The 14993-nt window shown below is 39.6% G+C and overlaps 1 protein-coding gene across 1 annotated transcript; it reads right to left on the bottom strand.

The window, feature by feature from the left end:
• Positions 1–6202: 6202 nt before the first annotated feature.
• On the bottom strand, positions 6203–8609 carry LOC132448204 (tubulin alpha chain-like). The gene is made up of 3 exons (XM_060039305.1): positions 8363–8609; positions 7557–7705; positions 6203–7468 (listed from the first exon to the last, which is right to left on the bottom strand). The coding sequence occupies exons 1-3, from the start codon at positions 8592–8594 to the stop codon at positions 6494–6496; spliced, it is 1356 nt and encodes a 451-aa protein (XP_059895288.1). The 5' UTR covers positions 8595–8609; the 3' UTR covers positions 6203–6493.
• Positions 8610–14993: the final 6384 nt, after the last annotated feature.

Below are 14993 nucleotides of genomic sequence, written 5' to 3'. Positions count from 1 at the left end.
AACCTACACATTTAACGTTATTACGTTACTACACATGAGGTTAATGTTAAAAGACTTAATTAGAGATAGATACGAGGCTAAACTCACCTGCTGTTCCTCAGCCTTGTGTAAAAAAATCTACTTCGACACGTTCACCACTCGTCACTTCGGTCCCCGCGTCGTGTTACTCCGCCTCGGTTCTAGGCCGTTGTCAGGCATAGTCTCTTCCCGCGTGTCGAAGTAGTCCTTGATCATTTACTACAAAGTGTCTGTATTTCGATATGATATATGACTTATCTGCGGTGTTTAAATTATTCTGTTCATGCTTCAGCCTTGCCATGAATTAAAGAAGACAATTCAACTCAAAAGTCCAAATATTAATTTTGTAGCTCCCATTGGCCCACTCCCGCCTTTTCCCCCACGCCCCGCCCCCCCATCTGATAACTTTGAAACCCAAGTTCAATCAACACATACTTATCTGATAACATTTTCAAATAGTCAACACAATTAATAACAGTAAGTTCTACTTTTTAAAACTCACGCAGATGAGTTCAAAATCCAAAACTTGTTAGAGCTCTTTGTGTTAAAGAGAGGAAGTAAGTGGACTTAACTAAACGGAGCTGTCCTGTTTTACAGTGTAGAATCACATCTCATAGTGCCACTCTCATAGACAACATATTTACCAATGTAATTGATAACAAAATAAGTGGGTTATTAGTCTGCGATATTACCGACCACCTGCCAGTGTTTACGGTAATTGATTATATTTATAAGAATAGGACAGAAAAACAAAAAATATTTAGACGGATCAAGACAGACATATCAATTCATATGTTAATACAGGATCTAGTATCACAGAACTGGGACATGATTTATAATGAAAAAGATGTGGACGGTGCTTATAATATATTTTTGGAGATATTTAAGGCAGAGTATGATAAACATTGTCCAATCAAAGAATACAACAAAAAAAGAGCATATGATAACTGTCCATGGTTAACGAAAGGTTTATAAAATGCTTGTAAAAAAAAAAAAAGCATTATACAGGAATTCTATTACACAGAGAACCAAAGAGGATAAATATAAAAAATATAAAAATAAGTTAATCAGTATAATAAGGATAAGTAGGAAAGAATACTATAAGAATAAACTAGATCGTAATAAAGATAATATAAAAGGGATATGGAACATATTAAACAGTATCATAAGAGATGGTGTCAAACAAAACAGCTTACCTAAATATTTCAAAGAAGATGATATTGAAAATTACAATATGGAGGAGGTGGCAGATCGCTTCAATCACTTTTTTGTTAATGTAGGCCCTGATCTAGAGAGTAAAATTATGGATCGAGGGGTGGAAGGGAAGCATATGGGGGATCTGGTGAACAAAAATCCATGCTCAATGCTCCTTGAGAGAGTCGAAGAGAAGGAAATATTGGACATAGTAAAGAACTGTAAAAATAAACAATCAACAGATTTTTAATGATATTGACATGTCACTGGTCAAACTGGTCATTGAGGGGATTTCTAAGCCACTTACTCACATATGCAATTTATCATTTCAAACCGGTTCATTTCCAAATCAAATGAAAATAGCAAAGGTCATTCCACTGTATAAAAATGGGAGCAAACACCTCTTTATAAACTACAGACCTGTCTCACTACTGCCTCAATTTTCAAAAATACTGGAGAAACTATTTAATAGCAGATTAGATTAATTCCAGGAAAGACCTAATGTACTCTCAGAGAGTCAATATGGTTTTAGAACTAAAAGATCAACTTCTCAGGCATTGATGGAATCCATTGAAAGAATCACAGACGCAATTGATAATCATCAATATGCAATTGGCATCTTCATTGACCTCAGAAAAGCTTTTGACACTATCAATCACAATATATTAATTAATAAACTGGAGAAAATTGGTATAAGAGGCATGGCAATAGACTGGATAAAAAGCTATTTGGACAGACGGAAACAGTTTGTGAAGCTGGGTAACCATAGCTCAAATTGCTTGGAAATTGCTTGTGGAGTCTCCCAGGGGTCAGTATTGGGACCAAAACTTTTTATACTGTACATAAATGATATTTGCCAAGTATCCAAGTTGCTGTCTATGGTACTTTTCGCAGATGACACTAATGTATTTTGCTCTGGTGATGATCTAGATACATTACAAAAGAACATAAATGAAGAGTTGTACAAACTGAAATTATGGTTTGACTGGAACAAATTATCTTTAAATGTGAGCAAGACCAAGTTTATGTTCTTTGGAAGGTTCAGGTTAAACACACAGTTAAAGATATAAATTGATGGGGTGGCTATTGAGCAAGTGCACAAAATCAAATTTCTTGGTGTAACAATTGACGACAAGCTCAGCTGGAAACCACATATTACACATGTAAAATACAAAGTAGCAAGAAGTATAGCAGTCATAAATAAAGCAAATCAGGTTCTGGATCATAAGTCTCTTCACACTCTCTACTGTTCTTTAGTCTTGCCTTATTTAAACTACTGTACTGAAGTCTGGGGTAACAATTACAAAAGTTCATTACAGTCACTAATAATTTTAGAAAAAAGAGCGGTAAGGATCATTCACAAGGTCGGCTATCTGGAACATACCAATCCACTATTTCTACAGTCAAAATTATTAAAATTCACAGACATCGTCTCATATAAAACAGCAATAACTATGTACAGGGCTAGGAACCATTTGTTACCATTGAACATTCAAAACATGTTTAGTGAACGTGAGGGGGGGCATAGTTTGAGAGAACTCAATTTTAAAATTCAGATGAGAAATTCCACCATGAAAAGTTTTCGCATTTCCATCACAGGTGTCAAGTTGTGGAACAATCTGAGCGAAGTACATAAGCAATGTCCAAGCATCAATGTTTTTAAAATAATGTAGAAAAATTTATTCTTCACAGGATATAGTGAACTGCACTAAGAGTCAGTAGGTTTGTGTATGTTTAGGTATACACGCTGTTGTGTCACATTCATACTGTTACTTGTTAAATGTATGTTGTAGATATATATATGTACATACTTACATATGTATATTTATTTATATAACATAACATTTTTATATACATTTATTATTATCATTATTATTATCATTAAACATACAGAGCAAGTAATAAGAGGGGTGGGACTACATACGTTTTTACTTCTTCTCACTCCTTTTCGGATGTTTACATTAATGATTATTTTTATTTCTTGTTTCTTTTTGCTATTACTATTATTATTTTTGTTTTGTTATTCATTCTTGAATGGTTTTATTGTTGTTTTTTTTGCAAAATGTGTTTGTTTTTGTTTTGTCTACATATTCGAAATAAACATGAACATGAAAGAAAGAAAGAAAGAAAGAAAGAAAGAAAGAAAGAAAGAAAGAAAGAAAGAAAGAAAGAAAAGAACACCAGTTAATGGCCTTGCGGCTTTGTCATTCAGCCTGATGCTCCCTGGTTAGGGTCATCTCCTGACGGGGTTGGGTTTGATCCAACTGAAAATCCACGCCTGTTGGAGATCAAATGCCCAAATGCCAAAAGCTACGTTGACTGTACATACCTGAAATTACAAAGCGACACCTTGAAATTAAAAGAACAGCACGGCTACTACTGGCAGGTCCAAGGCCAGCCTCTCATTACAGGAATGGAGTGGTGTGACTTTGTTGTGTTTGCAGAAGAGGACATGGTAGTCCAGAGGATCTACAAAGATACAGAGGTTGCTGCAGTCATTAGGGAGAAGTGAGATTACTTATTTTTTTACTTTTACATGGCAGGTTGCTTGAAAATCTGAAGTCAGTGGTGTGTGATGAGTAAGGAAAAAAATCACAAGTTATGACAACGAGATGTTTATAAATCAACCATAAATCTTTCATGTGGCCCCGTGATATTTTTTCTTTTTTTTTCTTCAGTGTAATTAAAGACTTGAAAACACAGAATGGTTGTTGCTTTTGACTTTTTTATCAGAATAAGCCAGTAGAGTATTTTACCAGTACAAACATAGTCTCCTTTCATTTTCTTCAAGCTCTTTGAATTAATTCATAATTTACAATCTCATTCATAACAAATCTCTATCTATCTATCTATCTATCTATCTATCTATCTATCTATCTATCTAAATGTATCTATCGATCTCTAAATCTATCTATCTATCTCTAAATCTATCTATATATATATATACAGATATCTATATCTACAAGTTTTTAATTTATATTGTAGAAAGTACATTTATTTTGTGCTACCACTTAATAAATGGATTCATCTAGCGTAACCTTCTACAAATTGTAAAGTAGATCTGAGATGAAATGTTACTGCTTCTCCACTACAACCGGTAACAGTCGTGCAAACCACGGAAAACCCGGAAGTTAAGAGACGCCATCTTGTGCACGTGAAACCATAGAGCGTGAAACCATAGCGTGAAACTGTTGTTTTGAAAGGAACAGGAAGTCGCTCGTTGTTGTTTATTCAGAGGATTCTGATTCGCTTGCATGGCTTTATCCTTCCTTTATCTAAACTCCCGCCCATTGGTTTGGCATAGTTATAATGGTGCTCAACGGCGTATTTATGCGGGTTGATGTAAATGACAACTTTTTTGAAAACGATGTTGTGTGCACGAAGTTCTTTTTGAAAACGGAGGGGGGGTAATATTCCTTTCTCTAAATGCCCTGCTATGTATAAACGTGGCCTAAGTATAGAAGTGCGCGATTTCAGACACAGCATGAGACTCCAAGGAGTCCAACTGAATGGACTCACCTTTTTGTGAGCTTATTTCGATGAACTAGATGTGAAGGAATACGGTCAATAACATACGTTCCCCGAGTTACTACCACACACACACACACACACACACACACACACTCGACATTACATTTTTTTAATGGTTTGCCTGTTTGCTCCATTTAGAATCCCTCCCTCAACTTTATTTAAGCCATTTAGTTTATTCGACTTAAATGTAAAAATGTCGGCATAGCTCAGAAGGGAGAGCGCGTTCACTTGTAACCAGAAGGTTGCTACAAATGATTAGTTCTCGGATCATGTGTGTCTGCTATTATGATTTTGATTAAATTAAGCAATGCCCATCACATTATGAATGTTGCTGCTCATGTTCGTTTTTGTAACACAGTAGTTAAAGTAAGCACAAGTATATCCGGTGAATATTAAAGATTTTTTTGGTGGATGTCCTTAAAGGCACCGAGTGCAACTTTCGAGGCTTAAAAATAAACATTCAATTTCTAGTCTTTTTTACACGTAGTAAGTTTCAATAACTCCATACCATTACATACCGACATTTAAGCAGCAAAGATGAGACGTCGTTGTGTGGTGAGAACTGATACAAAATCGATAACAACAATGCCGCCATTTTCTTTATTTTTTGTAACCTACAATAAATAAAGCAGGCTTCCAGTCAATGGAAAAATGGCTTCTCCCCACCGGCGATTGTTGTTGTTTACGATTTTCTATCAGTTTTCACCACACAACGACGTCTCATCTTTGCTCCTTGAATGTCGATATGTAATGGTATGGAGTTATTGAAACTTACGTGTAAAAAAGACTAGAAATTGAATGTTTATTTTTCATTGAATGTTTACATAAAGTTGCACTGGGTGCCTTTAACAAAGAAAGATGTACACTACACAGAGAGTTTATAACTTCACCTTGTTTGTTGGCGACGTCAGCCTATCACTCACTTTTCAGTAGTTTCCGATAATGCTATATCCCACAATGCTAAGCGGTTCAAGTGCAATTCAAATTTTACAGAAATGTGTCTTACGACAGAATGGCGTAGCATACATTGATTTCACATTAAACAATTTCCATTAATTTCTAAGCTACAATGGACTGTTCATTTCGTGGTTATGTGCAGCTAGCTAACTAAATAAATCAATTATTTAAATTGTGTTTATTGTTACTGCCTAGCAAGATTATTGCTGGGCAGTAATTTATTTGATGAACCATTGAATGCACCTTTAGACTACAATAAAGTAATAAAGGGAAAACAGAACGAATTTGTGAATGTATATAGGAACAGTCATGATATTTATAAAACGACCGGTTTTAGGCCCTAAGTGCATTGTAAGGCAACTTACAGGCAGCTGTGTACATTCAAATCTAAACTATATTATACTACAGCCTAATGGAGCAAATGCAAAATGCTATGTAAAATGCAACAAGTTTAAATGGTTAAAGAATATGACGTGTCCATTTAAAAAAACTTAAGACAGACTTAAAATGAATTGAGATCATTTTATTGAGGTCCCCCAGAGGGAAAATTAAACAAATCAAAAAATGCTATTCTGAAATAAAGTTTGTAAAAAAAGAAGAAAAAAAAAAGGTACAATAACTGAAACAAAACCACCTTGACTGCATTTTCAGAAATATTTCATGCCAAAACAAAAGATAATGAAGAAAATCAAAGTTGTTTTTAAACCCAGTCGCCAATTTACTTGAGATTCAACGAAGATAGTTATAAGATATAATTTTGTTTCGACAGCTACTAAAGACATATCTAAGCTTGCTAATATTCCTCTCCTTCCTCATCCTCCTCAAACGAGTCAATGCCCACCTCTTCATAATCCTTCTCCAGAGCGGCCATGTCTTCTCTGGCCTCTGAGAACTCTCCTTCCTCCATGCCCTCCCCAACATACCAGTGGACAAAGGCCCTCTTGGCGTACATCAGGTCAAACTTGTGGTCGAGACGAGCCCAGGCTTCAGCAATGGCAGTGGTGTTGCTCAGCATGCACACGGCCCTCTGGACCTTGGCCAGATCTCCTCCTGGAACCACAGTTGGTGGTTGGTAGTTGATGCCAACCTTGAAGCCTGTGGGACACCAGTCCACAAACTGGATGGATCTCTTGGTCTTGATGGCAGCGATGGCGGAGTTCACGTCTTTAGGCACCACGTCACCTCGGTACAGCAGACAGCAGGCCATGTATTTACCATGGCGAGGATCACATTTCACCATCTGGTTGGCTGGCTCAAAGCAGGCGTTGGTGATCTCTGCCACAGAGAGCTGCTCGTGGTAGGCCTTCTCCGCAGAGATGACTGGAGCATAGGTGGCCAATGGGAAGTGGATACGAGGGTAGGGCACCAAGTTGGTCTGGAACTCTGTCAGGTCGACGTTCAGGGCACCATCGAAGCGAAGTGAGGCGGTGATTGAGGACACGATTTGGCTAATGAGCCTGTTGAGGTTGGTGTAGGATGGGCGTTCGATGTCGAGGTTCCTGCGGCAGATATCGTAGATGGCTTCATTGTCCACCATGAAGGCACAGTCCGAGTGTTCCAGGGTGGTGTGGGTGGTCAGGATGGAGTTGTAGGGCTCTACTACAGCTGTGGACACCTGGGGCGCTGGGTAGATGGCAAACTCGAGCTTGGACTTCTTCCCAAAGTCGACAGAGAGCCGCTCCATCAGGAGAGAAGTGAACCCAGAACCGGTACCGCCGCCGAAGGAATGGAAAACCAGGAATCCTTGGAGACCTGTGCACTGATCAGACTTCACACAGACAGAACACGGAATCAGAAACACTTTCAGTAAACATTTTTTCGAAAACCTGAATAAAAACATTGACATAATGTCTCACCAGTTTGCGGATTCTGTCCAGGACAGAGTCGATGATCTCCTTGCCGATTGTGTAGTGGCCGCGGGCGTAGTTATTTGCTGCGTCCTCTTTCCCAGAGATGAGCTGCTCGGGGTGGAAGAGCTGGCGATAGGTTCCTGTACGCACCTCATCTGTGTGGTTTAAAGATACAAACAGTGGATGAGAAATGGTTTTGCCATGAGTCATAGTTCCCATTAAGTCATTAGTAGATACTTATCCAAAAGCCATCAATGGCCCATTCAAATGCACGTTATTACAAGGAAAGCTTCCACTTGGACACTTTCCACCCCCATAGTTTGTGGTCTTAGGGACTAATGCGGATCACTTTTCTTTTTTTTTTTCCTCTTTCTTTTTAAATTGGACTTGGTCGAGTATTGAGTGAGAGGGAACAATTGCAGAATAATCTACGGAAACGGTAATCCTATTTGGCAATTATGCCCAGACAATGTACGTCCTCTAAAAGTGCTTGTTTTACCACCGACAGGCAGATACAGTTATTAAGTGTCTGACCACATAATAGAAAGGATTACAGCAGGAACAATTTCAAGAATTGTTGTCCGCATTTGCCCCATAGACCTAAAATGAGGGGGAAATATTCAGGTTCAGGTTGGAATGGGGGTCGCGCATCTTGTTAAAGGACGCCAAGAGGTAGGTGACCTACATTAGGGAAGGGGAACCAAGTACCTCAGCTGAGAGTGAAACCCTAGCCACAACTCTATCTTGCACCTTCTCATCACATATGCTCCTGTGAATATCCTGGCCTTTCACTACAATGCTCAGCAACTGACCAATCACGGTGGGTTCCAGGTCGACGAAAATGGCCCTTGGGACGTACTTCCCACCGCCGGTCTCACTGAAGAAGGTGGTGAAGGACTCGTCATGCTTTTTCTCTGCCATTCTGCCATCGGGCTGGATGCCGTGCTCCAAGCAGTACAGCTCCCAGCAGGTGTTGCCCATCTGCACGCCAGCTTGCCCCACGTGAACAGAAATACACTCACGCTGCAATGGAAAAACATACATGTTAACGAGGAATGGAAGATGTTGGAAAAGGGCCAAATGGAATTCCAAAGACCTGAAATTATTTTATCAGGCAGGACATTCAAAGCTGTAATTTTGTGTAAACACCACTAGGTGGGAGCAGATTTTAATTTTCAAGACAAGAGGTCATGGATCAAATAGTGCTGTAGCAGCTGTCATTTGCTCTCAAGTTACAACCCTATGCTATAGGAACATACGAGGAGGACAACATGGAGTAGAAATAGAGTAATGATTGTTCAAATAAAGTACTATCAATAAACCAATAACAGAAGACCTCTCTCCAACAAAGTCAGGCATTTTTACTCAGTCACATGGGAACACGGAATGTGAGCAGACATGTTCGGAAGGGTGTTGCAGGACTCCTTACACTTGAAAGGAATTATCTTTTTAATCAATTTATTTGCAGTAATCCTAAATCTTTGTCATAACCTGGAAAGCAGGATAAGCAAGTTTAGTGAACGATTTCGGCAAACCCTAAACAGATTCTATGTTGAAATTCTTTCAATCCCAATCCACATTAATACGACTATCATAAATCTTAAATTCATGTGTTCAACGGTCTGCAAAAAAGCATGCCAGGTCATTAAATCATAAAAATGCATGATGCCATGTTACTTTAATCCCAGACTTGACATTTGGGATTATTTTAAACTGGGTTCCAACCGAGTTTCATACAAGGGTCTGGTCAAGTAAGAACTGCATTATATAGCTTTAGAATACCTTGAAAAAAACCCTCATGATGTTTTCTTTTCAATTATTGTTACATTATTACACAAATGTTTCGTTTGCATGGATTTAGTTTGCCCAACATGAAGCGATAGGGTCCGATAAGTGACAAACATTAAACATTTGTACCGGGGAACATCATTTGAACTTTTCCAACTTTGTGTATACAATAACACCGGGTGATACCAACACAAGCAAAACGCCATGTTTGAACTTCTGCTCTATATCATGGTTTGGCTATTACAACCTTTGCCCTGTCAAGTGTCATGTGACTGGATACTCCATGAACCTGTAGCGTTTATGAACTTTTTGTACCCCTACAACTGCAATGGTTTATTATATTTTTCTAAATACCGTACATGACCCTTGCTAGATGCCCTAAATGTAAATCATATGATTTCCGATGTACAGGGCCTGAATAACAAGCATATTTGACCATAATCTTCCCATATAGATCGTCAAAGTTGGATGGAGGGAGAGTAAAGGTGGAGGACGCATGACGACCTAGTGAGCGCCAGGGTGTGACAGTGGAAGAGGAAATGGAAATGAGGCGAGGTGATGGGGAAATTAGGTAAGGGATGGATTATGTTGAGGCTCTTTTTGTAGGTTATGATGTTGGCTGGGTGGATTTTCTTCCATAAAGATGTTGAAAAGGCAAAAAAATAAATAAGCCAATGTTACATTTCATCCGTTCAAACTGTTTCAGATCTGTGATTATTCTGCTTTAAATCTAAATTAGGCATAGTTATGTTTCGTTTGTGAAGACGAGGCCGATAAAATAAGCCAGTCCTGGACAGATAAACATACAAGAAGGTCTCTTGTCAGCTTCAATCATCACTGCCTTTGCAACGTTAAATAGTGACGATTCCAACCGATGACCAGCTTAACCATGTCAGCTTATTTGCACGTAGATTCTATTTTGAGATTCTTATTAACCAGACACCCACAGCTGTTAATGACACGGGTGACGTGAGGACGTTTAAATGTTTATTTTGTGAATACATTTTTAAAAAGGAAAGTTACTAATGCCAAGATTAGTTGGAAAATGCTGTAGTTATTACGACTCCAACCGCATAGTATGTTTTGCAAGCAATAAACAAAGGCTTTCTGAATCCGTAAACTGTCCCTGTGTGTGCGCTTTGACAGACACACAGGGTGTGTCTGTGGACTCAGGCCACAAACTGCTGAAAACAATTCAATGTGTGGTTTTAAAAAAATTGGTCAATAGAACTACTGTACTTTGACCTAAGAACATACATGGGGAAAGGCAGAGGAAGTGAGCCACGTTTGACTTTATTCAGTTCATTACGTATTTGGGATGACATGGCTACCTTCTTTGACCCCAGTGCCAGGCCAACATAACATTTACCCATATGGATTGCCTTCGTATGGGTATATGAGTGCAGCTCAACGCTAGGGAAGGCCATTTGGAGAAACCAGCCAGAACAAGCTAGTTTTTGAAAGTATACAACCGACAAGTATCTAAACACTCCCTCCAGGCCTCCCCGATGGCCCCTCCTCCCGTCCACGTGACCAGCTTGCTAGCTTTAGCATTAGTCTGCGTAGGCTCGTGAGGACTTATGCGCAATAAGTGCCCGGGAACACTGCGTGCAGACAGCCGGGTAGGTTGCCGGAAGGCCATCCAATCATTTATATGGGGCCGCATTAAACGATTGGATGGAACGTATACAACACAAAAGGTCTACATATAAGCCACATATACCCCTAATCCGATTTATTTCCCCTGTTTACATATTTGCATATGGTCGTCGATTTTCCCTCTCATTTGGTTGTATTGCGTCACCTGGTATACCCTTCAACTCTGTTGTTTGGGTGTGAATATCAAGCTTTTGATAGAAACGGTGTCGATATCCACATGAAAAAACAAACGGTGCGCAGCAGCTTTTGATTCAGAGTCTAACGTTCAGGCGGACTGACGCAGTTGGGACACACCTAATCCCATTCCTCGGATGCCTGGACCTCATGGAGTCCAACCTCGGCCGCCTTTTGGCCCTCTTCCTGCACTCATTAACCGACATGATTTTCAATCCTTCAATCCTTCAATCCTGCTTTCAATACGCAAATCTTCCAAACAACTGCTCTGTCAGGTCACTGGCCAAATATAGCTCGGTCGACTAGCAGCAGTGAAGGTCTACTTCTGGTCGACCAGGCTTGGGGGGGGAACAGGACCGTGGAGGGAGTCCATTACACTAATCCGTCCGCTCTTCCAGAGAGGCGCACACTAAAATCCTCGGACATAGTTTTAACACAAGGATTGGCCTTTATTGTGAGGATTGAGTCCGAACAAAAAAAAAACGCACTATACAAAACATGGCGATAGTTAGGCATAAAAGACATACAACCTGATTAAATAAAGGGTGAACTTACCATTTTGCTTTCGATGTGACTGCTTTTCAAAGATTGAAAACAAAGACTAAGTAGTCTAACTTTATATCTTCTCACAGCAACCGTCTATGGGGCTCTAGTGAGTTAGTAATGCCAGGTGGTTGAAGAGCAGTCCTGCTATCCGAATGAGTCATTCCCGCGTCACCACGCCACGCCCCCCGATAGAAGGACGTCACCAGGTCACGCCCCCCGGTAGGAGGCCGTGAGATGTCCGTTGCAGTTCGGCGACCATTTTGTTTTGCAGACGAGCCTGCTCGTCTTGTATCGTAAATAAAAGGAAAGGTAGAGACAACGAGCGTAATAATGTGAACGACTCCCTAGTGATACCGAAAATACGTTTTGTATTTGTTTACACAGTTAGTACGAACTTTTTTAGTGTGAGGAAGTACATTTAATATTTTGTACTCTGCCGTTTTTGCCCTTGTGTGTTTCTGGGAGGGGGGTGGGGCTTTAACAGGGCAGCCAACACAAGCTCTACCGGTCCGTGTGGCCGATTCTGAATAAGACATAGCATGTCTACTGATGTATTTCTATAGAGTGAGACAGTAGATGCGGAAGTGAAAATCCCATTGATTCATATTCTCATTAGCCATAGTCATTAGCCATAATTAACCACGAGCCGTGAAGCGATGGCATATGCTCCTGTAGAAGCCACAAGTTAAAGAAAGGTTCCCAGAATCCTAAAGAGTAAAACGGCGTCTATGATTGGTGGAGCTCCCTGTTACAATGGATTTTACCTAACCTTATTTTTTTACCTAACCTGCGAAAGTGTATGATCGTTTAGCACAGAGCAACCATGATTTGCTACGATCGTTTAGCACAGAGCAACCATGATTTGCTATCCGATATGAAGCAGTTTTCTAAGAGGTGAAGTCAAGAATGTCTAAGGGGGTGAAAATCTATTTAGGCCATGTATTGGACTGTTGTAGTTGTGAGGACCAGCAAGTGGGTTCTGTAGAGGCCAGTATAAAAGAGAATACATATTACGTTGTGATGAGTTTTGCAGGCTTGCAAGTTAGGTAGCTGACATTAGTTTTGCTAATCATGTCGTTATCATGCTGCAGTGAATATTACAAAATTACAGTTACATAACAGCCAATTACATGTCTAGCTAAAAAGTGAATGCTGATAACACCAAAGCCTTATGGAATATTAGAGGACTGTAACAACGTTTAGTTATCTTTAGATAAAAGTAGCTGTAAATGGTGAAAAAATATGAAATGGTATGGGACAGGATAGCTAATATTAGATAAATGCTACAATAGTACAGTATTATGCCAGCATTGATAGACGCTGGTGCGGTGAAAGCATTTAGGAACGAAGCACTGTACCATGCCGAGGACAACAGTATACAATGCAATATATGAAAAACTACTATAGATGGACACAGTCTTGTATATATGCCTTTTTTCAGTTTTACAAATGTTTTGATCTTTATCAAATGTTTTGTCAAAAATCATTAATTGGAAAATTGGCTTGAAACTGTTACATTTATGGATCCGGACCGATTAAAAAAGGGGGTCACTGTTAAGCTTGATTGCGGTGGAGGTCAATGGTGTGGGATCTCTCTGCCTCCTCCGGAAGTGGCAGGTGCTGTACTTCTCCTAAAATTCTGCTCCTGATGGAGCCTTGCACGCAAGAACACAGAGGAATAGGGCAGCCATCTTAGTTCTGAACGCTTTCTGAATAAGGAAACTGACACTGCAGTCGGATGGTCAGGAAATTATAGCAATGTACTTTTCCTAACCTAGATTGAAAAGGGCATGAGGTCACAGAAATATGTAAAGGAGGACGTAGGAAAAGACAACAGCTGGGCTGAGAGAATCCCACTACACTGCTACGCCATATGGGTCAGCCGTGATTGAACTACACTGTTCCGAAAATGGAACTACTACTATAAGCGCATCTTAGATACTTTGCCCCGAATGTTCTTACCCTGTTGTTTCATGGAGGCTGTATAAACATGGACAACCCAGTGAAAAATATAACTTCATTATCATGGTTAAATTCCCCAATTTATCTTTTAATAATGGCTCTCAGTCCCAAAAGGAAACCAATATATTTGTCCCATTTAGAATGCTTGCTCATGCCCACACATATGTCCGCTCAGGTCTGGGCATAGATACAAATAAATTGTATTAATAAATAAATAAATTAATTGTATGAAAATAATTATTGGTCATCTTGATTGTTTTTTACCGTGAATGGCCGAATGTGGTGACGTTTTTAAAAGTTCCTGCCGCAAGGTTTTGTGGGACGGCATTATTTCCTCTCCTTTCGTAGAGGAAGGTGCAGTGTACGCTATGCTAAAGAAGACAATTAAGGAAGCATCGAAGCACCTTTCCTTGGCATTTAGAGAATTCACACAGCTCTTATGTCACTTCGATACTTCATTTCACTCAGTAAGGAACCTTCTAACCTTCTAAGAATATTCGTCCGCAACCTGCAGAGGATGTATATTAGTTACGATTGACACCAAGATTGCAGCTGTATAGTAGAATAATCTGCATCACTACCCTGCCGTGCTGTTATACACTGCTTCAATGTTTACACTTGAGGATATTTGACCTGAATAGAGAAGAGAGAAAAGAGAAGGGAATGACACCAGCAGGTCTCTGTGAGAACTAATTAATAGAGAGAAATATAGAGAATGACACTCATAGTTTTCCGTCTACTTACATCTCTTTGAAGACCTATTAAAGCTCCCTGCCACCAAATCCACAAGCACAGCTTTTTCTACTACATTTGTAAGTTTTGAGGTGAGGTCCAATTAGAATCAGGACGATTTTGTTTACAGCTGTCTTTGCCCAATGCAAAAATGCATGGGAAGACGCCTCGCCAAAACACAAGGGGCATTTTTGGATTGAACATCTACGTCAGTATGTACAAATTGACATGACATATACTGTATCTTTGGATTGATGAATCAGCTTATTATTTCCGGTTCAAAAGGAAGTTTGCTTTTCATAATCAAAGGTTGTCAATATTGCATTCTCTTATAGCCTAATAATGGTGCAATTAAGGTGTGTCACACAAGAGTGTAGCACAGAGAAAATAGTTCACCTAAGGTGGGGGACACTCATACAATCTTCTTGGTGACTGACACAGTCGGCTCTTCTTGGATTCAACTCCTTCCATCTCATTTCATCTGCAATGATTCTGACCATTTCCCTGCGTCTTTCAGCAGTGGGATGCTTCTTAAATGCAATGGCAGTTGTGACACAAAAAGGTATCCTGGTCCGAGGAACA

Source organism: Gadus macrocephalus, chromosome 20, assembly GCF_031168955.1.
Source record: "Gadus macrocephalus chromosome 20, ASM3116895v1".
Classification (NCBI taxonomy): Eukaryota; Metazoa; Chordata; class Actinopteri; order Gadiformes; family Gadidae; genus Gadus; species Gadus macrocephalus.
The sequence above is the reverse complement of the archived record's forward strand: the minus strand, read 5'-3'. Positions and strand labels throughout refer to the sequence as shown.

What these genes read in the sequence shown, in the direction of transcription:
- LOC132448204 (XM_060039305.1), bottom strand. Translation starts at nt 8,594, where the DNA reads ATGTATGTTTTTCCATTGCAGCGTGAGTGTATTTCTGTTCACGTGGGG. An exon ending in CCTGGAACCCACCGTGATTG is followed by an intron (nt 7,706 to 8,362) that starts GTCAGTTGCTGA and finishes TAAACCACACAG; the next exon opens with ATGAGGTGCGTACAGGAACC. An exon ending in TGGACAGAATCCGCAAACTG is followed by an intron (nt 7,469 to 7,556) that starts GTGAGACATTAT and finishes GTCTGTGTGAAG; the next exon opens with TCTGATCAGTGCACAGGTCT.